At 40.0% G+C, this 27,641-nt stretch overlaps 1 protein-coding gene across 3 annotated transcripts in view; it reads right to left on the bottom strand.

The window, feature by feature from the left end:
- Positions 1 to 27,641, bottom strand: part of LOC133617958 (dipeptidyl peptidase 4-like) — a 42,472-nt gene that overhangs the window by 1,883 nt on the left and 12,948 nt on the right. For 2 of the 3 annotated variants that reach the window (XM_061978380.2, XM_061978390.2), the window contains 16 exons: positions 26,349 to 26,503; positions 26,108 to 26,205; positions 25,908 to 26,037; positions 16,125 to 16,163; positions 15,954 to 16,052; positions 15,803 to 15,873; positions 14,606 to 14,659; positions 14,428 to 14,540; positions 14,315 to 14,362; positions 14,157 to 14,255; positions 8,016 to 8,085; positions 7,481 to 7,675; positions 7,336 to 7,390; positions 3,493 to 3,592; positions 3,352 to 3,410; positions 3,208 to 3,280 (listed from right to left, as the gene is read on the bottom strand). In XM_061978380.2, coding sequence (XP_061834364.1) covers positions 3,208 to 3,280; positions 3,352 to 3,410; positions 3,493 to 3,592; positions 7,336 to 7,390; positions 7,481 to 7,675; positions 8,016 to 8,085; positions 14,157 to 14,255; positions 14,315 to 14,362; positions 14,428 to 14,540; positions 14,606 to 14,659; positions 15,803 to 15,873; positions 15,954 to 16,052; positions 16,125 to 16,163; positions 25,908 to 26,037; positions 26,108 to 26,205; positions 26,349 to 26,503 — 1,458 coding nt within the window. The remainder of the gene's footprint in view (positions 1 to 3,207; positions 3,281 to 3,351; positions 3,411 to 3,492; positions 3,593 to 7,335; positions 7,391 to 7,480; positions 7,676 to 8,015; positions 8,086 to 14,156; positions 14,256 to 14,314; positions 14,363 to 14,427; positions 14,541 to 14,605; positions 14,660 to 15,802; positions 15,874 to 15,953; positions 16,053 to 16,124; positions 16,164 to 25,907; positions 26,038 to 26,107; positions 26,206 to 26,348; positions 26,504 to 27,641) is intronic. The other variant, XM_061978399.2, reaches the window with a different exon arrangement.

The following is a 27,641-nucleotide window of genomic DNA, read 5'->3' as shown; positions in this document are numbered from 1 at the left end:
GGAGAACTAAAAAACAGGCGCCATGACTGCTACCAAGGACGTGTGCGGATGTGCCCGGATACATGCTTTCTGACAAAACAAAACAGTACGTCTAAATAGTTATAAACATACTCCAGCTCATAAACTTACGAGAAAACATGCTTTTATTTTGTGAAAGTGTAATTTTGCGGCACTCCGCTGCTACATTGCTGCTGTGTTTATTAACAAGCACCCGAAATGTAAAAGAAACAATTTACCGTATTTTTCGGACTATAAGTCGCAGTTTTTTTTTCATAGTTTGGCCGGGGGTGCGACTTATACTCAGGAGCGACTTGTGTGAAATTATTAACACATTACTGTAAAATATCAAATAATATTATTTAGCTCATTCACGTAAGAGACTAGATGTATAAGATTTTATGGGATTTAGCGATTAGGAGTGAAAGATTGTTTGGGAAACGTATAGCATGTTCTATATGTTATAGACTCTTACCATAATATGTTACGTTAACATACCAGGCACGTTCTCAGTTGGTTATTTATGCATCATATAACGTACACTTATTCAGCCTGTTGTTCACTATTCTTTATTTATTTTAAATTGCCTTTCAAATGTCTATTCTTGGTGTTGGGTTTTATCAAATAAATTTCCCAAAAAAATGCGACTTATACTCCAGTGCGACTTAGGTTTTTTTCCTTCTTTATTGTGCATTTTCGGCAGGTGCGTCTTATACTCCGGTGCGACTTATACTCCAAAAAATACGGTACACAGAACGACCTAAAAAATTACTTATTACCCTCATTTTGCTAAAATCTTTATTAGCTTTAGTATTTGTAATCACTGTATGGCAGTAGAGAATATGGAGTGATTTTTGGGTCCGGACCATACTGTATTTTGCCTTCTTCATTCTTGATGTATGGCTTTCCACCCTGTTGTATATTTTTTATGAGATTTCCAGTTCTTTTCCACATCTATTCTTTTACTCTTTCAACGTCTGTCTATTTGTGTTTGTCTTTCTCTTCTACTGTTGCCGAATTGCAATGTTTTAGTTTTACTGAGATTCAAAGATAGTCTTTTTGTTGAACCATCTTTTTAATTTGTTCATTACTTCTGTTATTTGTGGTAGCTTCTGTGTGTTCTCTCCTGAACAAAATGCAACGAGTGTTGCATTTACCTTGCACAAGACTAACAGTAATCGGTGGCGAACCTTCACTTCCCATAACCTTCTTACCGGGTTGTTGGGAAAGCGATGGAAAAGCTCTCCACAATTCTGGCACATGGAGCAGCCCCATGCTGCACAAGAGGGCATTTATACACGTCGAAAAATTTAAAATTGAAGCACAGCAAACACATAGCATTAGCTCAGGGTCAGTAGCAGTTATGGCGCCCTGTCGTCACGTCAGTGCCTTTTGACCAACCATTGAAGAAATCGCCGGAAACCGAGTTGGCTGTACTCTCTTTATACATGACTCTGTCCATGCCTATGGACAATTTGAGTTTTCGCACAAATCCATCTTTGCTTGTTTTTGGAAGAGCTAAGCATTAGCTTTCTCACCGTTTGTTTTATCATTTTTATATACAAACCCCAAAACAAGTGTGTAAATCGTAAATAAAAACAAAATACAATGATTTGCAAATCCTTTTCAACCTATGTTTGACAAAATACTTAACATTCAAACTGGAAAACTTTATTTTTTGCAAATATTAGCCCATTTGGAACTTGATGCCTGCAACATGTTTCAAAAAAGCTGGCACAAGTGGCAAAAAAATACTAAGAAAGTTGAGGAATGCCCATCAAACACTTATTTGGAACATCCCACAGGTAAACAGGCTGATTGAGAACAGGTGGGTGCCATGATTGGGTGTAAAAGCAGCTTCCATGAAATGCTCAGTCATTCACAAACAAGGATGGGGCGAGGGTCACCACTTTGTGAACAAATGCGTGAGCAAATTGTCGAACAGTTTAAGAACAACATTTCTCAACGAGCTATTGCAAGGAATTTAGGGATTTCACCATCTACGGTCCATAATATCAAAAGGTTCAGAGAATCTGGAAAAATCACTGCACGTAAGCAATGATATTACGGACTTTCTATCCCTTAGGCGGTACTGCATCAAAAAACGACATCAGTGTGTAAAGGATATCACTACATGCGCTCAGGAACACTTCAGAAAACCACTGTCAGTAACTACAGTTTGTCGCTATATCTGTAAGTGCAAGTTAAAACTCTACTATGCAAAGCGAAAGCCATTTATCAACAACACCCAGAAACGCTGCCGGCTTCGCTGGGCCCGAGCTCATCTAAGATGGACTGATGCAAAGTGGAAAAGTGTTCTGTGGTCTGACAAGTCCACATTTCAAATAGTTTTTGGAAATTGTGTACGCCGTGTCCTCCGGACCAAAGAGGAAAATAACCACCCGGATTGTTCTAGGCGCAAAGTTCAAAAGCCAGCATCTGTGATGGTATGGGGGTGTATTAGTGCCCAAGGCATGGGTAACTTACACATCTGTGAAGGCACCATTAATGTTGAAAGGTACATACAGGTTTTGGAGCAACATATGTTGACATCCAAGCAACGTTATCATGGACGCCCCTGCTTATTTCAGCAAGACAATGCCAAGCCATGTGTTACAACAGCGTGGCTTCATAGTAAGAGTGCGGGTACTAGACTGACCTGTCTGTAGTCCTGACCTGTCTTCCATTGAAAATGTGTGGTGCAACATGAAGCCTAAAATACCACAACAGAGACCCCCGGACTGTTGAACAACTTAAGCTGTACATCAAGCAAGAATGGGAAAGAATTCCACCTGAAAAGCTACAAAAATCTGTCTCAGTTCCCAAACGTTTACCGAGTGTTGTTAAAAGGACTTTTTTGCAACGTGTTGCTGCCATTCAATTCTAAGTTATTGATTTGCAAAAAAAAAAGTTTCTTAGTTCAAACATTAAATATCTTGTCTTTGCAGTGTATTCAATTGAATATAAGTTGAAAAGGATTTGCAAATCATTGTATCCTGTTTTTATTTACGAATTACACAAAGTGCCAACTTCACTGGTTTTGGTTTTTGCAATTGGTTTGCTTGAGCTTTTAGCGGGCGTTCTTCCACCAGCATATTGATCCAAGCCTTAGGTAGCAGTTGCCAGTTACCGTAGCAACACAAATACAATCACGTTGCCCCCAGTACTGGAGGTACTAGCAGTTTTAAAGGTTAAACAACCTTGACTTACCATCAGCTGTTCCATGAACTAGAAGATACTGCACTGAATGGAAGTTCTTGGCCCGTGCAGTTACTGTTGAATTCTGTGCAGACGACATCAAACTTCAACACAAAGCTGGACCATTTTTAAGTGTCTTTGTAAGGGACAACTTACTGCGTAGGCCACAGGATTGTCAGCTGGCGTCAACATGTACCTCTCGGTGTAGATGGAATCTGGCGGGAAAAAGTGGACATTTGCTGTTGGAAGTACTGTGAGAGTGGAAAGGTGGTGAACAAAAAGTAGGTCTAAAAATACCATAATATTCCCATTTGGAGACTGGAGCAACTGCCATCCCACATTTAAAGACACCACTTCCAGATCCCAAAGCCATGGATGCCACATAGCCGCCATAAGACTGAAGAGAAGAAAACATTAGAGGACTTCAGTTTTAATGCATTGAGCATCAGGAAACACAATTTAGGCAAATAAGTATCGGATGCTAATACAAAAAAAATCTTGTTTTGGGTTGGGCTCTCTGGGTGGCTGGGGCTGTACTTTGGCTTTTGCACATACTAGGAGACAAATATATTATACATACAAACACACATTTATATACATTCATTCATACATACCCACATACAGTACATACTGTACATCCACACACACATTCACTGTACAAACACATACAAGCACATATGCATACAGTCATGCATAAAATCATGTTTCTTCAAACATGGTAATGTTTCCCCTAGGAGAATCTTAACCTAATTTTACTATAACAATGTACAAGGTTAATATAGTTTGAGTCCTTCTTCCCTTCCATTTATCTGCTTTATTTTGTAATTCAAGTTATCGTTACGTAATGTTGCATTTGAAACAATGTTATTGTTAATGGATGTAATTATTAAATATTATTCATTATCAATAGTGATATTTCTATTCTCCATCTGGAGTACAATATTGTTCATTGTCATTTCTGTGTTATTAATATTTACTTCACTACCTGCTTCTTTGCTATAATTTTTTGTATCACATCTGTACATATTGTATTTGCTGATGCTGTTTTTGTTGTTGATGTCTGTCTTATACTCGCAATTTCCCCCTCGGTCTTCTTTTTTCTTCTTTCTATCCCCTCCTGCACCAAACATTCATATAAATCCATTTAATAAAGTCAAATACAAATAAGGCAACAAGAGAAGTATCCCACACTTTTGTAAAGTAAATCTGTGCACCAAATATGGGCATCTACAACAATATGATTTGCCTGAGTGGCTGGAAAGGACAAAAAAAAAAAAAGGATTGTTTGCGAGCAGTTTCCTTTAGTTGTAGTACTTGTAGTAGTGCATGTGTAGTTTCTTGTAGCTCTAGTACTTGTAGTAGTGCATTTGTAGTTTTTTTGTAGTTGCAGTACTTGTAGTAGTGTATTTGTAGTTTGTCGTCATACTACTTATGGTTTCTTGTATTTGTTGTAGTTGTAGTAATACTTGTCATAGTGTAGTTGTAGTAGTGTACTTTTAGTTTCTTGTAGTTGGTCAGCAGGGTTGATCTTCCTCAGCAAGACATGGTAATGTGTTTGGAGTCTTTTTGTTAGAAAACCGACATGTGGCTTAGTTTCTGCTTCACAGTGTCACATTTCTCTCAATTAACCATAGCTCCGCAGTGCCAGTAGCGCTCATGCATCCCCAAAACTATAACACTTAACTGCAAGCCAAACCCAGTAATCTTGGTGCTCAACTTGTTACCAGCTACTTAGACAATAACGGTTGTGTCATCTTAGTGGATGAGATATCAATACTGCAGTGCAATACTGGCTGAAACATGTGCCGACAAATATATAGTCTTTAAGTAGTTGCTGAAATGTCACTGTTGTGTGACTGTGCTGAAAATAGACTGACTCTAACCCATATTTGCCAACATTGAGACCTCTGAATTCGGGAGATTGGGGGTTGGTCAGGGTGGAGGAGTATATTTATAGCTAGAATTCACTGAAATTCAAGAATTTCTTTATTTTTATATATATATATATATATATATATATATATATATATATCCACCAGGCCACCGAGTTCAATGGAGAAGTCTGATCTACAAAATTTGCAGGCAGCATAACCCTTCCCCTTCGAACTGTCCTGGATGAACTGAAATTCTTGTTTCCAATCATTTTGAAACTTGCAAGCGTACTTCTTCTTACTCGCCGTCGCCATGACTGTCTCTTCTTCGTTCTTCTGCTTCGTCTGTTATGTTTTTGGACATTACTACTTGCCGTAGTTTTGAAGCAATGTATGATGGGAATCCGGCCTGCCTACTTTATGGGTTATAGATAAACCTATGGATAACGGAGACATATATAATAGTCTCCTTTTCAGGTGAGAGAGGACGCTAAAGGCAGTGCCTTTAAGGCACGCCCCCAATATTGTTGTCCGGCTGGAAATCGGGAGAATGGTTGTCCCGGGAGATTTTCGGGAGAGGCACTGAAATTCGGGAGTCTCCCGGAAAATTCGAGAGGGTTGGCCAGTATGCTCTAAGCCTAAGTGCGAAAGTGGTGCAGGACACCTTTTTAAATTAGAATTTAGTACTGTTGGCTATCACCATGGAGACCCTCCCTGCACATTATGCTGTCCGACCTATTATGTTGTGAAACATGCAGCACACAAATAGAATCTGTACACTACAACCTTTTCTGCAATATAGAAGCGCGATCCAGACTGAACCTTTTTTTGGCACACTAAATGTGTGCTCTGGAAAACCGCGCCACAATAACTACGCTGGTGCTGCATTTTTCAATGTTTTTGTTTTTTTAATATACTCAAAGAGGTCCATTATGCTTTCTCATTAATATGCTTTGCACATTTTCTTGTAGTCAGACAATATTTTTGATATGGAATTTTTGCCTGACATGTTTTGACTGTCATCTGCAGTCTTCTTCAAAAGGGTCACCTGACCACTGAAGCGTCGCCTACCTGCTGTTCTTATAGGTGTGGCTAACCGAGCAACACCTGTCAAGTTGGTTGGGGAGGGGAGCTGAAAATATACCTTACCAAAAATATTGTCTGACGAAAAGAACATTTCAAATTATTTTCATAGATTTGTTAGTAATTCATCTCTTGTATAAAAAATGATGTGAAAAATTAACACCATTTAACAAAATGTCAACCATGTCCCCAAGTCATTCCTTAAGTCATTAATACAAATAAAAGATGGAATTACTGGACGGACAATTTTGTAATATTTAAATTTCCAACAGAAATGTGCGAATTGTCAACACGAGCACGGAATATTGCAGCCACTGGAGCGATTGCCACATGCTGACAGCGGCTCAGCCATTTGTGCGTAACTGCGCCATCCAAACGTGCTAAATATAGACCCAAAACAGTTTCAGCCTTGATAAATCACACTGCGAGCGCTAAATGATTACATTTGCATCTCCTCCTACTTTTGTAGGGGTTCTAATGATTAGCATATATTCTGCATATACAGTATATGAAAACAGACACGCTAAATGGATTGCGCTCGCTATTTTGCCAATTTAAATAATTATTTGCACACAAGCTCAGCTTTAGACTTAGACTTAAACAAACTTTACTGATCCACAAGGGAAATTGTTCCACACAGTAGCTCAGTTACAAATGGTGTAATAGCGTGCGCTATTAAGTTTGCACATGGGCAGCATGGTGGAAGAGGAGTTAGTGCGTCTGCCTCACAATACTAAGGTCCTGGGTTCGATCCTGCGCTCGGGATCTTTCTGTGTGGAGTTTGCATGTTCTCCCCGTGACTGCGTGGGTTCCCTCCGGGTACTCCGGCTTCCTCCCACCCCCAAAGACATGCACCTGGGGATAGGTTGATTGGCAAAACTAAATTGGCCCTAGTGTGTGAATGTTGTCTGTGTTGGCCCTGCGATGAGGTGGCGACTTGTCCAGGGTGTACCCCGCCTTCCGCCCGAATGCAGCTGAGATAGGTTCCAGCACCCCCCGCGACCCCAAAAGGGCCAAGCGGTAGAAAATGGATGGATGGATGTTTATTAATGCATGCAAACATTTGGTAGATCAGACCCAAAATGCCTAAACAAAGCTTTCCCTTTCTGCAAAACTGATGGAAAGTTGACTCGTCTCATGAACAAAAGAGAAGAGTTTTAAACGTGGACAACTCTTGAGTTCTTACCCATCCCCATATGGCAACTCTTTCTTTGTCAATAAATCCCATTTTGATGAATTCCCTAAAATAGAAATGGAGATCACAGCATGGGATTTTTTTTTCTTTCTGGCTTGAGCGGAAATGTGTTTGTTGAGACCCACAATCTTCTTACCTGGCTGCCGTTATCTGATCTTCCACCTCATAGGTTCCCAGATGTTTATAGATTTCGTGCATTAGCTTGTCGCCTTGGTAACCACTGCCTCTACCATCAAAGCTGGCCACGATGACTTTCTCCTCGCTGGCCAGGTAGGTGGACCAGCTCACCCTGTAGAGAAAGTCAACCTTTTGGCTGCAGGGACCAGCATACCTGTAAAGTCCATCAGTGGTTTATGACAGGTTGAGCAAAGCCATGTTTCTACACCACTACAGTCTGGACATATAATACACACACAATTAACATAGTATACACAAGTTCGATTTGAGTCATGTTTAATTAATACAATAAAAAATTAAATTACATTTTACAAAAATAAAAATGAATGACTTATTTAATACTAAATAAAATTAAAACATGTATCATATTTATTTATGTATATGTAGTTAACATTTTGAATACAAATAATTGTGCTTATAATTTATAATTATATGTGTATTTTGCTGTGTGTCCAGACTTTAGGGGCATGCTGTTTGGGGGGGTATGATCTTACACATCCAGCAATAAAGGGTACTTCTTAGACTCATCAAAGCCTGGTGGCAAAAACATTTGGTACCAGAGATCTGTTAAAACAAAAAAATGAGATTAAGAATTATTGTAATAAACATCAAACAGTTCTAGATATAAAATAAATAAAGAATATCATGACTCAAACAAGTAGGTGATTCTCCACTATCAGAACATTTTCTAAATTCTGGGATTTGTGTGTGTGACAAACATTCTTTTTTGAAAGGTCATACGCATTGGCGTTGCTAGGCCTATTTTAGGGGGGCTCAAGTCCCCCTAAAATACTCTTAAGCCCCCCTAAATAATTTGGTGTAAAAAAAAAAAAAATACAATATATATTTATTTTTTTTACAAATACATGCCGACATATTCATTATAAAGTGGCCCGGATATGAGTTTAAATAAATAATCATATAACCTGTCATTATTCACTCAGTTTCCCCTCACTTCATAGCGTAAGGTAGAGAGCCCCTTTAGTGCGTCAATATCCAATCCATTCCACTTGTTCATATAGAAAATGCAGACATCACTCAAAATCCAGTACGCATTTTCTCTGCGACCTTGCTTGCGGTCCTTGAACTTGTTCATATAGAAAATGCCCACATCACTCAAAATCCAGTCCGCATTTTCTCTGCGACCTTGCTTGCGGTCCTGCAGGTGTACGAAGCACATTAGCACACAGCACTGCAGAACAAGAACGTGAACGGATGCAAAATGGACATAAGAAACTTTTCAAGAAAGTAAGTATTCATCACTGCTTGTATTAAAATGTATTAGCTCCACTTTACACCAGGTCTGTGTTTGACAAAAAGTTACATTCCCACTCTAAAACAATGCTGCTACTTAGTTAGCTAGTTAGCCTGAAATGCATCATGAAGGTCCTGGTTATTTATAAAGTTAAATGTGCACTCTTTTTTACCATTTGCTATCTTTGGGGTTACTTCCTTCTGGAGCATCAGCTGTGTTTCTCACTTTACACATGGAGGAGAACAGGAGCTGAGCTCATTCACGTATGACTATCATCATTAGATAATAATAATAATCACTCCACAACCCCTATTGACCTGTAGGAGTCAGGGCAGAGGTGCACAGAAAGTGAGAGGGGAGAGGCCTCTACTGGAAAGGTGAGTAGGAGAATAATGATACATATAAATAAATATTAAAATATATTTTTTTTTTTAGATGGCTTATCGACAAGCCATTTGTTTTATTTATTTCTGGGTGGATCATGTTGACTATTGGTCCTCCTAATTGTCAATCACTCTGGTGATGTTATGTAAGGAGATATATATATATATATATATATATATATATATATATATATATATATATATATATATATATATATACATACATACATATATATATATATATATATTACGTAACATCACCAGAATGATTGACAATTAGGAGGACCAATAGTCAACATGATCCACAACATCCTCTATCCATCCATCCATTTTCTACCGCTTATTCCCTTTGGGGTCGCGGGGGGAGCTGGAGCCTATCTCGTATACCTTTAAGTCTTTCATATATATATATATATATATATATATATATATATATATATATATATATATATATATATATATATATATATATATATATATATATATATATATATATGTCTTAATAAGGTTATCCAAAAAATAGTGCTCGATACCGTAGTAGAGCGCAATATATGTATGTGTGGGAAAAAAATCACAAGACTATTTCATCTCTACAGGCCTGTTTCATGAGGGGGGGTACCCTCAATCATCAGGAGATTTTAATGGGAGCATTCGCATACCATGGTTTATATAGGGCACAGAGTGGGTGGGTACAGGCTGGCGTAGGGGCGTGGTGATTGGCTCATGTGTTACCTAGGAGGTGTTTCCGTGTATGGCGGCATGCTGTTACAATTTCGCTGCGCTTGTTGAGGGATGACAGGTCTGGACGGTAAATAATAAACAGTTTCTCTTTCAAGCATAGGTTGCATCTTTTATTACCACTATTGTAAGGTGTGCTGGATGCAAGAATTTGCCATGTTATTGAATATTCAACATTATTGTCTTTGAGGTCCCAAATGAACTCAGCAAACACATCTGGGACCTCAAAGACAATAATGTTGAATATTCAATAACATGGCAAATTCTTGCATCCAGCACACCCACTCTGTGCCCTATATAAACCATGGTATGCGAATGCTCCCATTAAAATCTCCTGATGATTGAGGGTACCCCCCCTCATGAAACAGGCCTGTAGAGATGAAATAGTCTTGTGATTTTTTTTCCCACACATACATATATACATATATATATATATATATATATATATAAGAAAAACCCAGACACCATTTTTGTAGTCATTTTTCTCCTGTGTGGACTTCTGTCTTCCTTTACAATGAGTGAAGCTGCATGAAACCTTGTGTCTGCAATTGTAAATAATTTAGTTTTTAAGTTTTGTGTTTCTTGTAGAATCTATATAAAGTAATATACATTAGCCTATTGTTCAAATAATGAAAAAAACATCATTAAATATATTTGTTGTATTGTATTGTTACATTAATAGCTGTTGTATTGTTATAGGATGGCTTGTTAAACATTTCATAGGATTTTCAGAGGGAGGAAAAACCAAGACATTTAATATAAAATGCAAAATGAATAAATACATAAAAAGAAAAAACATGGTTAAAAGCCATCGTCCCGGAGAGCATTTAATTTCGTCCCGTGCATTTTTTTTTCCGTCCCCGGGACGACGGGACTACATTAATCTCAAGCCCTGGAAGTTACATTTTATTGTTTGCATTATTTGTTTCAGCATTGAAATTTGAAGATGGTCCCTCAGCTCTTTGACAGCTTTGGCTCTTTTTCAGATCAGCAGACGGACTCTAAGTCTTTCTTATTTACAGTACATAAACGTTTCTCATTTCTATTCAGACTTCCATATATATTTAATTTCCTTAACGACTTGCCATAATATATATATATACATAAATATATTATATATAAGCCAAATTATCCCGATCCAGATATTACTTTAATTCAAGTAATTAAGTAATATTTCCAGGGCTTGAATTTACAACCAGTTTAGTCACATATGTGCCCAAAATGTAATCTGTGCAACTTCAAAATATTTGGGAACAAACAATTATTGTATTGTGAGCAAAAGTCGAGGCATTAGCCTCTATGTTGTGAAGTAATAACATAGAGGCTAATGCCATGACTTTCATTGTGTTTCAGTGTATCTTAAAGGATCATGCAAGTAATTGTTTCTTGTTGATGCTGTAAACAAAATGTCACTGTGCAAACCCACGTTTGTTGTTGTACTGAACACAGATTGAAAATAAACCGACTGAAATAATAATAATAACAATGAATAATTTCTAAGTCTTTGTTAGCCGTTTGTGAGGTTTTGTGCTCGTGCGCTACGTTCGCTCACATCCTGTGCATCTCCTGGGGGCTAAGCCCCCCTTGTCCTTAAAAGCTAGTGACGCCCCTGGTCATACGTAAGTAAGAGTAAAGCGGCCATTGAAAATGAAAAACATTTTTAAAAGGTTGAAAATCGACAGACTGATCGGTGCGGCGTCTGCAGTGATGAAGAACGAGCTGAGCCAGAAGGCGAAGCTCTCGATTTACGGGTCAATCTATGTTCCTACCCTTACCTATGGTCACGATCTTTGGGTAATGACTGAAAGGACAAGGTCGCGAATAAAAGTGGCAGAAATGAGTTTTCTCCGCAGGATGTCTGGGATCTCCCTCAGAGATAGGGTGAGGAGCTCGGTCATCTGGGAAAGACTCAGAGTAAAGCCGATGCTCCTTCACGTCAAGAGGAGCCAGCTGATATGGCTCAGGCATCTACTTTTGTACTAAGAATGCCTCCTGGACGCCTCCCTGGTGAGGTGTTTCGGGCATGTCTAGCCGAGAGGAGACATTGGGGCAGACCTAGGGCACTTTGGAGGGACTATGGGTGTGTCTCAATTCGGCGGATGCATCCTTTGCAGTGCACATTTGTGAGGTACTAACGTCATCGCGGTGCGCGAAGGCTGTCACAATTCAAAAAAGTTATAAGTGTCCTTCGAATCCGCCTGACAAATGTGTCCTTTTCTCCCATTAGCAGAAAGATTGCATCCGTGTACACTTGGCGTCCTTTCATTTCCCGAAATTCTTTGCGCCCTCAACTCTGAAAATTTTCAAAACGGAGATACCATGCGGGGCGAAAAGAGCCACCTTAAAATGTAAGTATAGTTTTATTTATTCATTTAAAACAGCTAAAAGCAGACACGTCAAGTGATGTACATTTGTGTCAAAATACGAGACGACTATCGTAATGTTGTGTAATTAACTAATAATTAGGAATAACAGCTTTAGAATGCTTGTGACACATCTCCATGACAACCATCTCCCATGATCAAGGAAATCAGACGCCGGCGGTTCCGGGAGCTCTTAGCCACTTCCTCTGGACTAAGGTAAAGGACCAAGAGAACACAAAAAAACTATTCGACATTCTTCTCTTCAATTCGTCATTAATAAACCTCGGGCGACTGAGCAGCAGATACGTGACGTAAATGAAAGAGCGGGTACAACTGACGTAATCAGGAAGTTTAGGCTAGACTGTCCCAAATAATACCACTCCAGTCGCTGCTGAAGGACTCTCGCCAGGACCCACACTTTGTCGACTCCATGGGCTGAGTCCTTGGAAGGATGCAGCCCCCGAATTGAGACACAGCTTATGTCTCACAGCTGGCCTGGGAATGCCTCAATATCCCCCCTGTAGAACTAGAGGAGGTGGCCGGGGACAGGGAAGTCTGGGCTAGAGATGTCCGATAATATCGGACTAATATCGGCCGATAAATGCTTTAAAATGTAATATTGGAAATGTTCGGTTTCGGTTTCAAAATTATCGATATTGGTTTCAAAAACTAAAATGTATGACTTTTTAAAACGCCGCTGTGTACACGGGCGGAGGGAGAAGTATAGAGCGCCAATAAACCTTAAAGGCGCTGCCTTTGCGTGCCGGACCAGTCATATAATATCTACGGCTTTTCACACACACAAGTGAATGCAACGCATACTTGGTCAACAGCCATACCAGTCACACTGAGGGTGGCCGTATAAACAACTTTAACACTGTTACAAATATGCGCCACACTGTGAACCCACCTCAAACAAGAATGACAAACACATTTCGGGAGAACATCCGCACCGTAACACAACATAAACACAACAGAACAAATACCCAGAACCTCTTGCAGCACTAACTTTTCCGAGACGCTACAATGTACACCCCCGCTACACCAACCCCCCCCCCTCCCCCTCCCCACCTCAACCCGCCCACCTCAACCTCCTCATGCTCGCTCAGGGAGAGCATGTCCCAAATTCAAAGCTGCTGTTTTGAGGCATGTTAAAAAAAATAATGCACTTTGTGACTTCAATAATAAATATGGCAGTGCCATGTTGGCATTTTTTTCCATAACTTGAGTTGATTTATTTTGGAAAACTGTGTTACATTGTTTAATGCATCCAGCGGGGCATCACAACAAAATTAGGCATAATGTGTTAATTCCATGACTGTATTCCAACGGTATTGGTTGATATCGGAATCGGTAATTAAGAGTTGGACAACATCGGAATATCGGCAAAAAAGCCATTATCGGACATCTCTAGTCTGGGTATCTCTGCTTAGACTGCTGCCCCCGTGACCCGAACTCGAATAAACAGTGGAAAATGGATGGATGGAAAATATGCGCATCTAATGAAAATGAGTGTGCAGCAATGGTCACATACCTGTCAACCCAGACTCCCATATGTTGGGGTGTTCCTGATCTAATTTTTTGTGGAAAAACAAGATTTTCCCTTTATTTTCCTTAAGTTTCCTTGTTTTTACTGGAAAGATTCCTTTATTCATAAATGCGAATGTTGACACGAGTGGTTTGTGTGTTTTTATGGACATATGGTTCGGTTTGGATTACCAATCTACATTGACTAGATTTTACTAACATAACAGGACCTTATTAGTCAGACTTGTATCTGTATTAGAATACCATCCTGCAATGGTTAATATCGGTCCCATTTTAGCAAACTAAGCTTTCCAATGATACAAAAACAATAAATGCATGTTGCATGGAATAGGTCGGCAGTGAACTCACTGTATCCAGCAACCTTGACAGTGCCGCGACGCATGGTTGGCATTTGGATGTGAGATATCAGCTGGATGAATTCATTGTTATCCTCCAAACGCTTCAGCTCTAAATGTGTAAAGATGGTTGGCAAGAATAAAGAATGAACAAAAACTAGCTGATCTCACCAGTGCCATCCCGGTTATCCACAAGTGAACTGTAAGGGACACCAGGACCTTTGAGAGAAAAGAAAACATTTTCACTCACAATGAAGACATTTTGCAAAAAGACAAGAACTAACCTCTGCAGCTCATGAGGTAAAATGATGCATTGTGACTGAAATAAGCAGAGTTATACTGGCAGTTGTCCCTGCTTAAATTACACGTCAGACACTGGACCTCTGCCTTGGTCCACCTGAAACAAGCACATGTTAAGAGCTCAAAAGCAGAAATTAACAAATAATTGAAATTTGTATTCACCTGTAAACGTTCCTTCCTCCGGGTTTTCCACCCTCTTGGTTGCTGGAGTAATAACTGTAGAATATTGTCAGAGTTTAAGTACCAATATGTAACCATTTGATTAAAACTAACTCACCTTTTTCTCAGGAAAGTGTAGTGTAGATAAGTACATAAATGAGTATAATTAACTAAGTGAAAGTAATTTACAAAGAAAGCGCAGTACATCATTTTTATGGTAGCTTAATTTCAGCTTAAAATTCAATGTACAGTGTATGAAAATTTAGTGTCGAAAAATTCGCTGCTTCAAAATTCAAGACTCACTTTCGGTAAATTAAGACAGAAGCAATCGATCCTTCCTCAGAACCAGCCAATGGGAGTGGGCGGGGCTTGTTTTCAGCCCCAAAAAGTCTGATAGAGATTGTCAGACTAACCACAAGGCCACTGATATTCTGAACTTGTCCCATTCTTTGACAAAAAATTAAATTTGATTTAGTTTCTGTCAACATTTTCTTCTCCTATGTATACTTTAACATGTCAGTTTTATTGTCTTAGTCAAGGTGCCTATTTTTTTACTTATCCTTTTTTACCTGCGCCAATGTAAAAAACAAACAAAAATAAAAATAAACAGCTTCCAGCCCAGGGCGGGCTCGGACGCCAGGGCAGCTACAATATGAAGTATAAACGATAAAACATTGAATATTAAGAGTATGTGGACCATTTCTACCTTGTTTACTTCCCTGACCTCCTTAAAGTTTTGTAATCAAACAGAAATATCGCCATTAATTTTTTTCAACGGATGTCCCTCAAACTAAATTGCATCAAACATGTCAAAGTGTGGAGAGTGTTTTACATATCACCCATTAGGCCTATAGTAAATGGGTGTATCTGTACTTGTGTAAAAACTATTACACATGTTTCATGTTGACAAAGTTCAGTGGGCAAGTTGTGTGTTTTTGTATCACATTTTAACGTTACGTGTTGGATTTTGATCATACCATGAGTTTGAAAGGCTGTCCAATTTAGTACCTCTATGGTGAGTTTGTGCAAATTATTTTTGGATTATACATGATTAATAAAATCAGTGGAACACACCTATTGCGAGGCGTACTCTTAAAAATGATGTACGGTTTAAAATAGCTCTGTAAGGGTAAACTTACTAAATCAGCAGGGATCAAATACTTATTTCCCCACTGCAGCTGAGCAAACATTTAAACTTACACAGTATCTGCAGTTACTTTTTGAATGTCAATAACTTCCCATTCTCCTGCGGTGATCGCTGTGGCGTTGCCCTGCAAGGTGAAATTGGCGTAAAGTTTGACAAAAATGTTCTGCTTCTCGATGGTTAGCTTTTTCTGCCGGCTCAGCTTACCTCAACTACATGATGGATGTGTTTGTAGCCTTTAGTGTCACTCATCAGCAAATAAAAGCTCTTCGTATCTTCAGCAAAAACTGGATCTGGTGGCGAAAACTAACAAAAACATTTAGAGGCACCTCAGAAATGCTTACTATGAGATCTGTTTTAAAAATGTTTTTATTTTACCCGTCCAATCCAGCCAGAGGGGCTTTGCACGTCCAGATGCTACAAAAATCAAGACAGATGTGTTAGAATATGTTTCAATAAGATATCCTTCATATTCAATATCAAATATTGTCATTGTTTCCATCCTATCAAGCTCTTATGGTCTGTTCTTGTTCTGTCTGGTGACCTTTTGCATACAGCGAAAGAGGTCACCAGCATCTTCACTGTCCAAGGAAATTGTCATACCTTCATGTTGACGAAACCATGAAGATTTTATTTTATCGGGCTTTTATTGAATTGGTTGTATCTTTTTGTTTGGTGTCATGGTTTGGAGAGCTGCCTCTGAAGGAGAGAAACTTAATTAAGCCAAATAATCAAGTGGTCAAATTGACTTATTGGTGAGCCTCAGCTGAGTTTGGAGTCCCTGTACACTCGGCAGTTACAGCGGATTGCCAAGTCAATTAGGGCAGAAATCTCCCACAGTCTTTATGGTGAGTTCCAGCTCCTCCCGTCTGCCTGTTCCGGCCGCAGTTATTATTTTAAACAAACTATAGCTATATTGCACATATTTATATATGTATTTATTTTTATCTACTTATTAATTCATGGTAATTTTATCCTACTGTCTTTTACTAACTTTTACCCTGCCTCTTTTTATTGTTCAAGTGACTTTTTCTTACTTTCTTTTCCTGGTAAGCAGCTTGGCCTAGGAATTGGGGTCAGAGCAGAGAGGCAGGTGAACACACTTGGCAATCATCAGTATCAATATAACTAGTTGATCTGGCAAAGCCAGTGACCTCAGGTAATGGGCCGGATGACAACCGTGAACAGTATGGAGACTGCTGGAGAGATACCGGCAACTGGAAACACAGTAACCGGGGCAGGAGAGCCTGAAACCTCTGTGCAGCTCCTAGGAGAGTGTAACCACAAGCAAGCTACAGAAAACACTACCTAATTAGGAGTGCCCCAGAGGGGTGAGGATAAACAGGCAATGACCTATGCTAATTGGAAAACGACGAGTGCAGTCTGTTCATATGGCAAAGTCTGCAAGAACCAGCGTGGTCTGAAGATCCCCCAGACCAAAATGAAATGTTTAACGGGGAAGCAAGTGGTGCAATGCGCAGGTCCAATACTTGGTGAGACGCAAGAGGAACCTGGCCGAGAGTCAACCCAAGTGGCCAGACCCTCCACGCTCCAAACCCCACCGTTTATCAGGCATTCCTCCTCGCCGGATCATGTGGCCTTCTGCCAACAAGGAAAGAGAGTGAGTCCAGTTTGATATAGATCTGGAACAAGTACTTGAAGCTCCTGCAAGGGGAGATGTAGTTCAGAAGTCGCGGACGATGTCTGATATGATCGGCATTGGCGCTGAAAAGTTCGGCATAAAGGAAAAACAACCCACCAGACGTATTGAGAAGCCAAACAGATGGTAGGTGAAGATCAGCCAGCTTCAGCAAGAGCTTAGACTGATTGAGCGGCAATTGAAACAGGCAAGAGAGGGGGAGAAGGCCAGGCTAGCACAGCTTCACAATATCCTGAGGGAAAAAAACTCACCACCCTCTGTTGTGCTGAGTGGCGCAGGAGGAGGGCTAAGGAGAGAGACAGCAAGGGTGTAACCTTTAGCTCGAACAGCTTTGGCTTTACCAAGAAGATCCTCGGGTAAAAAATAAGTGGTCAGCTTGCTTGCACTGAAGATGAGGTTAGCAAATACCTCAGGGCCACCTACAGTGATAGCACAAAAGCCTTGCAGTGATAGCATATTGGGCCTTGCAGGACTTTGATAAGTCCGCCAGAACCCACCTTGGCATTCAACATCAAGAAACAGACTTTGAACAAAGTTGGAGGTTGTCAGATCAGCCTGATCCAGATCAGCACCAGGCCCCAGCGGAGTGCCAAATGTTGTTTTCAATAGATGCCCTAGACTCTTGAAGCGACTGGCTGATCCAAGGTTATCTAGAGAAATGGGAAGTTGTCACAGCAGTGGAGACACAGAGGGTGTCTGGATCCTCAAGGGGGATTGCTCAAGTACCATTGAGCAGTTCAGGGTCATCTCACTCCTCAGTGTCGAGGGCAAGATATTCTTTACTATTGTTGTCCGGCGCATGACTGAGTTCCTCCTGAGGAGCACTTATATAGACACCTTTGTGCAAAGTTTCCGGGAGGCACATGAAGGCAATTATTGCAGTTCTTTGGCTCGACCTTGCAAATGCCTATTGGTCCATTCCACACAAGCTGGTGGAAACCTTGCTTGACAGACACCGCGTTCCAGGCAAGATCAAAGACCTCATACTGGAATATTACAGCTACTTTGATTTGAGAGTCACTTGGCCATGAATATACTGGTGAAGTCAGCAGAGGTGGAGTGCAGAGGGTCACTCATCAACTCAAGTATGCGGCATCCCCCTATCAGAGCATTTATGGATGAAATGACCGTGACTACAACGTCAGTCCCGGGCTGTAGATAAATTCTACAAGGCCTTGAGCATCTCCTCAGCTGGGCTCAAATGAACTTCAAGCTAGGCAAATCCATGTCCTTGGTGGTGAAAAAGGGGAAGGTTACAAACTGGTTTTGCTTCTCAGATCTTTGATTGCACCTTGAAGGACACCACAGCATGATAAACAACAGGAGTTGGGAACCTGGCTGACAGCGGTGGATAAGTCAGGGCTACCAAGCAAGTTTAAAGCCTAGATTTACCAACATGGCATTTTGCCTCGACTCCTCTGGCCACTGCTGGTTTATGATGTGCCAATGTTGAGTGCTTCAAGAGGAAGGTCAGCGGTTTCCTGCAAAACTGGTTAAGCTTACTGCGAAGCCTCAGCAGCATTGCTTGGACGATAGGAATATCAAGCTGAAACTGCCTCTCAGTAGTCAAACAGAGAAGTTTATGGTTACCCGAGCAAAAGAGGTGCTGCTGTATAAGGATTCCAGTGACACTAAAGTCTCCTCGGCTGCCATCGTCGTGAGAACCGGTAAGAAGTGGAAGGCTCATGAGGCAGTTGACCAGGCGAAGTCCCGCTGGCAAAACTGCGAGCTGGTAGGAACAGTGGCATCCCGACGGGCAGGTTTTGAGACATTGCTACAACAAAGGCCAGGTAAAATAAAGACATCAGCTGATCCATAAGGAGGTCCGAGCAGGGGTGGAGGAAGCCCGCTGCAGTAGGACAGTAGGGATGCGGCAGCAGGGAGTATGGACCCAATGGGAGGAGGCACCTGACTGAAAGATATTGTGGACTTAGCTATGGCAATCTGAGCCACACCTGATCACGTCCCTCATTCAGGCTGTAAAAGATGTCCTCCCAAGTCTGTCCAACCTTTTTCTCTGGGGCCCGGCCGAGAATCCAATGTGCCCCCTCTGCCAGAGAAGTGGATCGCTGAAGTACATCCGGAGCTGCTGCTCATGGGCACTTGGGGTGCCCTGGCGCTATGACCAGAGGATTCGTTGGCCAGTCTCAGAACATTTAACATGTTGGGAGTGGAAGAACTGCACAACAGGAGAGCCATCAAAAAAAAAAAAGCCGTCCACATTGCTGTGGATCAAGCGGGGCGATCCCTGGACAATAAAAGCTACTTAGAAACAAGTCTGGACTTGATCGCCCCGGCTGGGTTACCTGGGCAAGGGTGTCTGATGTGACACCCAAAACACCCTGTGAACCCAGGATACATCACTGAGGATGTGTCTAATTTGCACCAAATGTGTATTACAACTAGCACTGCTTCCACATCTGGAAGATGGTTACTCATGGTTTATTTGTGTTGAGCTTTGAGAGTTCTCTATTCTGTGCCATGACGGTCATGTCTTCTTTTGGCTTGCTAGCAGCTTCCATGCCGAGTCTTTGAGTCCTTGTTTGTGTATTAAGTCTTATTGTTGGTCACATTCACACGAAGATTTTTTTTTTGTTTATTCTTTTTCTCAGCCATTTTCTAGACTGCCTTGTTGCTCCGTCAATAGTAGGTGTTGCTTGTCGACCTAAAACCATAGTTTTTGCTCTCACACTCATATTTTAAAGATTTTTAGCTAGATTGTCTGTTGGTTTTTTGATTGTGTTACTTTGTTCCTGGCATTCCTGGCAAATAAAAAAATCACGACAGAGATTTGCTGGGTTGCAATCAGGTGACCTAGAGGCACTTCCGGGTTTCAGATGGTGGTCAGGAGTCCCCTTAAGCTATTGTTTAATTATCTGCACAGTCAATTTGGACATATTTTGAAAGGTTTAGCGGCAAATACATACGCTATGTCTTTAAAAAATATATATTTAAAATGGGATGGAGTGGATTTATACACTTCAGAAAAATAATTTTCGAATGATTTAAACCAGTGGTTCTCAAACTTTTTTTGTCATCCCCCACTTTGGACAAGGGCGAGTTTTCAAGCCCCACCTGCCCCCATCGCCCCAACAGAACGCTAACGCCAAGCTTAACATTTTCAAATTTATTGAACATCAAGTAACAAAGTTGTATACATTCAAACTCAATTACATAAAATAACATCAAGTTCAATAATAAATAAAATAACTGTGCAGCTGTGGTATAACTTGCCCATCCATCCATTTTCTACCGCTTATTCCCTTTGTGGTCGCGGGGGGCGCTGGAGCCTATCTCAGCTACAATCGGGCGGAAGGCGGGGTACACCCTGGACAAGTCGCCACCTCATCGCAGGGCCAACACAGATAGACAGACAACATTCACACTCACATCCACACACTAGGGCCAATTTAGTGTTGTCAATCAACCTATCCCCAGGTGCATGTCTTTGGAGGTGGGAGGAAGCCGGAGTACCCGGAGGGAACCCACGCAGTCACGGGGAGAACATACAAACTCCACGCAGAAAGATCCCGAGCCCGGGATTGAACCCAAGACTACTCAGGACCTTCGTATTGTGAGGCAGATGCACTAACCCCTCTGTCACCGTGCTGCCTGGTATAACTTGCATCAAGTTCAATAATAAATAAAATAACTTGCATCAAGTTCAATAATAAATAAAACAAAAGTGTTGTAACTTGCATCAAGTTCAATAATAAATCAAAAAAAGTGTTATAACTTGCATCAAGTTCAATAATAAATAAAAAAAAGTGTTAAAACTTGCATCAAGTTCAATAATAAATCAAATAAAAGTGTTATAACTTGCATCAAGTTCAATAATAAATCATATAACTTGCATCAAGTTCAAAATAAATAAAATAAAAGTGCCACTTTGCAATCTTTGCAAAAAAAAAGGAGGAGCTATGCATTTGGGAAGACAGGGCAAGTGACAGCACTTTGCCCCGGGAGAGCCACCTTGCTTCACTGTGAAACACATACTTGCCAACCCTCCCGGATTTTCCGGTAGACTCCCGAAATTCAGCGCTTCTCCCGAAAACCTCCCGGGACATATTTTCTCCCGAAAATCTCCCGAAATTCAGGCGTACCTGAGTGACGTGTCGACAGCATGTTTTCACGTCCGCTTTCCCACAATATAAACAGCGTGCCTGCCCAATCACGTTATAACTGTAGAATGATCGAGGGCGAGTTCTTGGTTTCTTATGTGGGTTTATTGTTAGGCAGTTTTATTAACGTCCTCCCAGCATGGCAACAACACACAACAACAGCAGTCACGTTTTCGTCTACCGTAAAGCAGTTCGTCTGCCGTAAACAGCAATGTTGTGACACTCTTAAACAGGGCAATACTGCCATCTAATGTACATGCATATGTGACATTAACATCTAGGGCTTTTAGAGAGTGCAGTGCACAACTGCGCACACAACAAGGAGACGAAGCAGAATTCATCATCAGAGAGGGTGTTCAGCATGGTTAGAAAAATAATGACAGAGAATAGAACAAGGATGGACAATTCAACCCTTAACTCAACAATGAGTAGATGAGTGTTATGTGTGTGTATATGTGTAAATAAATGAACACTGAAATTCAAGTATTTCTCTTATTTATATATATATATATATATATATATAGCTAGAATTCACTGAAAGTCAAGTATTTCTTTTATATATATATATATATATATATATATATATATATGTGTGTGTGTGTGTGTGTGTGTGAAATACTTGACTTGGTGAATTCTAGCTGTAAATATACTCCTCCCCTCTTAACCACGCCCCCACCCCCAACCGCGCCCCCCACCCCCACCTCCCGAAATCGGAGGTCTCAAGGTTGGCAAGTATGGTGAAACAGCACGGCTGTATGATCAGCTCCCATTTCCTCACACAGTGCAGAGAATAGTCGCGCTTTCAGTGGTCGTGTTTTGATCAAATTTACCGCGCTCACATCTGTTAAAACCTCATTGAGTTCGGGGCTGAGCTGCCTTGACGCGAGTGCTTCATGACACAGTGTGTCCAATGCGCATTTGGCGCAAGCCTCTTTATTAGAGTCTGCAGCTCTAGTTTCTTGACCCTGCCATGGTCGTTGCGCCATCAGAGCAAAAGCCCACACAGTTTTCCCATTTGAGGTCGTGTTCTTTGAGGAAACTGTCCATTATCTTGAACAGCGCATCAGCAGAGGCTCTATTTTTGATGTATTTGCAAAACAGCAAATCCTCGCACAGTGACTCGCCATTCACAAAGCGGACGTATGCGATGAACAGGCAGTCTTTATTGCTGTCAGTAGCTTCGTCCACTTGTAAAGCAAAACGACTTTATTTTCATTTGTCTCCGAGTTGTTCCTCAAGATCACTTGCAATGTCGCATATACGTCTCGCCACTGTGTCGTTTGACAGTGGGACAGCTTTTCATTTTGCTGCGCTTGTCTCGTCAAGTTTGTTCCGCTTAGCCCCGCCCCCATTAGTTACTGTTGCTATGTCTGTCAAACTTTTGCTCCTACCTAGAAATGTAGAGCCTACAGGAAAAATAAGTAATTTACATTTATTTATAAAGCGGATTTCACAGACAGAATCACAAAGTGATTTACAGTGTGTATAGAAAATGAAAGCATAGTAGAAAAAAAAAATCTAAAAAAAAAAAAAAAAAAAAAAAAAAAAAAAAAAAAAATTAAGTGAAATTCCCTCCCGTTCCTCGCGCCCCACCTGTCATGTCTCTATTCCCCACCAGTGGGGCGCGCCCCACACTTTGAGAAACGCTGATTTAAACCATCCTCAAAGTAGACGTTACTGCTCGCCTCGACCACACTTCCTCGACACAAGGATTTAAAAAAGAAAAGATTGGAGGCATCTGAGGGGTCCACTAACTGACCATTAATCGGTGAAAAACAATGTTGGCTTTATTAATGCACTGGTTAAGTATGGAGGTTGATTTGTCTCCATTATAAAAGCTTTTTTTTGCCAATAAATTCATGTCACTGAATTTTTTGCGTTTGAATTTTGTTAACTGATTTTTATTTTATTTTTTTTACATCAAATTATGCCGACAACTTCATTGAAAATAAATTCTGTGTTTTAAAATTCAGTGCAAAAAAAATTGCTGCTTCAAAAAGCAAGACTCACTTCCAGTAAATTGAGAGAATCAACCGATCCTGTCTCAGAACCGGCCATTGAGGTGTCAAGTTTGAAGTCACGTGACACGGGGCTTGCAAAACAGCATAAAAAAGCAGTTAACTGGGCTATCTTGGCATAATACAACAAACATTTCAATGCCGTCCGCTGGATATATTCCAACTATAGAAATTATTCTAATGGTTCAAATCTGCACTTTTGAGTGACATACAGTTTTCTACATCATGATATGCAGCTGACCAGCAGAAGGTGCTGGATAATGATGTTCAGGGCAGGTAAGGAAGAAGACATGTTTGGATTCATTCATAGAGTGAGGAATACATGTTTGAGTGTAATCTCATTGTTCACAAGACAAAGTTTGGTCATTAATAGATAAACAACACCTTACGGTGACCATAGGAACAGTGATACTATATTGAATAAGTAGATGTTTTTGATTCTTTTTGCCTTTATTTTTCGCCGTATTTGTTGCATATTTGTTGCTCTTGCCCGATTATAAAATATGTCTATCAAGGAGGTGGTCTGCAGTATAGGAGCAACATTCATATATTTTTAAAATATTCAGTGTTTTATTGTTCATAGTCAATATTGTAAATCTTACATTCTGTATTTTCATGTACATTCAAGTGTCCTTTTCAGTAAAAAACTAATCAGACCATCTCCAAAACGGAATTAACTTTAGATATTTTACTGAATTATTAACAATAAAACTGGATATTGAGAATATGTGTTGCGCTCCTGCAGACCACCTCCTTGATCGACATCTTTTACAATCGATCAAGAGCAACAAAGATGCAACAAACATGGCGAGAAACAAACAACGGGTAAAAAACATCCACATATTCGATATATCACTGTTCTGCATAACTCTGCTGTAGAATTCTGCCTCCGTCTGACACCCACGATCAGACATTTTGGCTCTGACAACAAGCCCCGTCCACTCTGCCCCACTCTGTTCGTACCTCGTCTGCATGACATCACTCAAAAGTGCAGATTCTAATCATTGTAATCATTTCTATAGTTTGAAAATATATTATGTTGTATTATGCCAAGATAGCCCTTGTTTTTTTTTTTGCTGTTTTGCAAGACCCGTGTTACGTGACTTCAAACTTAACACCTCACTGGCTGGTTCTGAGAAAAGATCAATTGCTTCTGTCTTCATTCACTGGAAATTAGTCATCAATTTTGAAGCAGCAAATTTTTTGACACTGAATTTTTTTTACATTTAATTTTTTACACTGAACTTTTAAACATTAAATTAATTTTCAATGAAATTGACAGCAGAATATGATGTAAAAAATTCAGTTCACAAAATTCAGTATCAAAAAAAAGCTTTCGCAATAAAGACAAATCAACCTCCATAGTTAAGTACCTTATTTGATTGACTAACGAGTGCCGTGTTGCTGTGATCATGACGCTAATAAGAAACATAAGTTTAGTTTTTGCAGTTGATTTCCTGGTTTAAATATTTTTCATCTAGAATTCATTGTCTCATTGTTTAGCTAGAGTTCAGCAATGTTTGGTTTCCAACAACATTTAGGTCTCAAGATTCTGTATGCTTTTGAGCCTACGAGAATTTTGTTTATCTAGTTTATTAATACAATTAAGGATATTTTTTTCATGCTAACAAATATCAATAGGCGCTGTAACGTGGTCGTCTTTGTTGGATAAAGCACTTTGCTTTGCTGCACAACAACAAAGCTTTTAGTTTCAACAAACGTACTATGAAAATCAGCAACACAACCACAGTGGATTGGACCAACGATCACAATATAGGACTTAACTTGATATGAGTTGATGTCCAGAATCAGGTCTTTGTAGTTATTTAGGTATAGCAACTACAACATAACTTAAAAGAACAAAAAAAACTAATGCAATCCTTTGTCCTTTAAGATTAGTTCTGCTCTAAAACTCTACCTATGAGAATACACTCTGTTGCATCACAGAAAGTTTCTCAAACAAATCAAATGTTCACACAAACCTTTGACTAAGTTATCGCTACAGACATTAGCATGGCCCGACTGTGATGAAAGTGATATTTTTCAGAGCCATTTCCCTCAACACACTTTTGTAAATTCCTTGACTTTATTCCATTTATGAACCACTTCCGTCAGAACTCCATTAAAAGGTATTTCCTATCTCTTGATTTGAACACTTCAAACAGCACAGCAAATTGGTATTTTCAGCTAAAACTCCTCATTTATCAAGGCGTCTCTCAAATTATTTAACGCTTTGCTCAGGTTTGTTGACCATCATGTGAATTACACCGCGACGAAGCAAAGCGGACGTGACTTCATATGCAACCTAGCAATACTAGCAAGAAACTGTTTTTGTGAGTCATGTGAAAAAAATACTTTGTACCTCAACAGGGAGCCAAGTGGAGCCATTGAAGTCGTAGATCTGAAGGATAAGGTGATTCTGGACCCTCTTTAGCCACTGGACAGCAAGGCGCTGGTCTGTTACCCAGGTCACGGTGGCTAAGTAATGATCGCTTGAAGGCCAGAGATGGTAATATGTGCTCAACTGACAGTCAAGTTTAAGAGCTGGAAAGGTTCCCTTACCTTGAGCGGAAGAGTTCTGGAACGTGAACTTTGCTAATATGGGTTGTATTGTCTGTGTCTACAACAAATAGTCTCACGACTGGGTTGGGGGAACCTGCCTGAAGAGGACAAAACAAAAAAACATAATGCAAATATATGAATTAGGACCATAAGTATGTACATCTTTGGATAAGCGTATGGGGTTCAAGAAGTAGAATCGTGGGTGGGTATAATATAATGTTTACTGTGAAGGGATACCCACCTTTGGATATGGGATGGAAACCGTTCTGGGGTACTGACTATCCCCATACCAGGGGTATTCTACGAAAGGGACCTCTGTATCGTTGAATTCGACGTAGGACACATATTTTCCTCCCGGGGACCACCAGAGTCCCTGGTTGGATGAGAACATCTCCTCTGGTAGGGGGTACAAATTATCGTTATGGCAGTGGTGGTCTAGTGGTTAGAACAGTTGCATCATGCTCAGAAGATGTGTTAAAATCTGATTAGTTCGATGGGTGTGAGTTTTTATATGATTGCATGTTATCTCGAGCAGTGGTTCTCAACCTTTTTTCAGTGATGTACCCCCTGTGAACATTTTTCTAATTCAAGTACCCCCTAATCAGAGCAAAGCATTTTTGGTTGAAAAAAAGAGATGAAGTAAAATATAGCACTATTTCATCAGTTTCTGATTTATTAAATTGTATAACAGTGCAAAATATTGCTCATTTGTAGTGGTCTTTCTTGAGCTATTTGGAAAAAAATATATAAAAATAACTAAAAACGTGTTGAAAAATAAACAAGTGATTCAATTATAAATAAAGATTTCTACACATAGAAGTAATCATCAACTTAAAGTGCCCTCTTTGTGGATTGTAATAGAGATCCATCTGGATTCATGAACTTAATTATAAACATTTCTTCACAAAAAAAGAACTCTTTAACATCAATATTTATGAAACATGTCCACAAAAAAATCTAGCTGTCAACACTGAATATTGCATTGTTATGAATGGAATAGCCTACTGGATTTGATGTTCAGTTTATGAACTTACATTCATATTTTGTTGAAGTATTATTCAATACATATATTTATAAAGGATTTTTGAATTGTTGCTATTTTTAGAATATTAAAAAAAATCTCACGTACCCCTTGGCATACCTTCAAGTACCCCCAGGGGTATGCGTACCCCCATTTGAGAACCACTGATCTAGAGCACAACTAATGGGGATTACCATGAACACAAATCTCAATTTATGTACAGTTTAATGTCCGAGGATATGACTGCAAGGTTCATAGTTTAAAACTCCTCCAAATCGAATCGTCGACTATGCTAAGACACCCTTTGTGTGGAGTTTGAGGCAAAGTTGGACCAGGCCATGGTCAGAATATGGCCACAAGAAGCAACAGCAGCACGACAGAGAGGCAGCAACACACTAACAACCATTAAATGGGAACATTATCACAATTTCAAAAGGGTTAAAACCATTAAAAATCAGTTCCCAGTGGCTTATTTTATTTTTCGAAGTTTTTTTCCAAATTTTACCCATCACG

The sequence above is a fragment of the Nerophis lumbriciformis genome, linkage group LG01, assembly GCF_033978685.3.
Source record: "Nerophis lumbriciformis linkage group LG01, RoL_Nlum_v2.1, whole genome shotgun sequence".
In the NCBI taxonomy this organism is placed as follows: Eukaryota; Metazoa; Chordata; class Actinopteri; order Syngnathiformes; family Syngnathidae; genus Nerophis; species Nerophis lumbriciformis.
The sequence above is the reverse complement of the archived record's forward strand: the minus strand, read 5'-3'. Positions and strand labels throughout refer to the sequence as shown.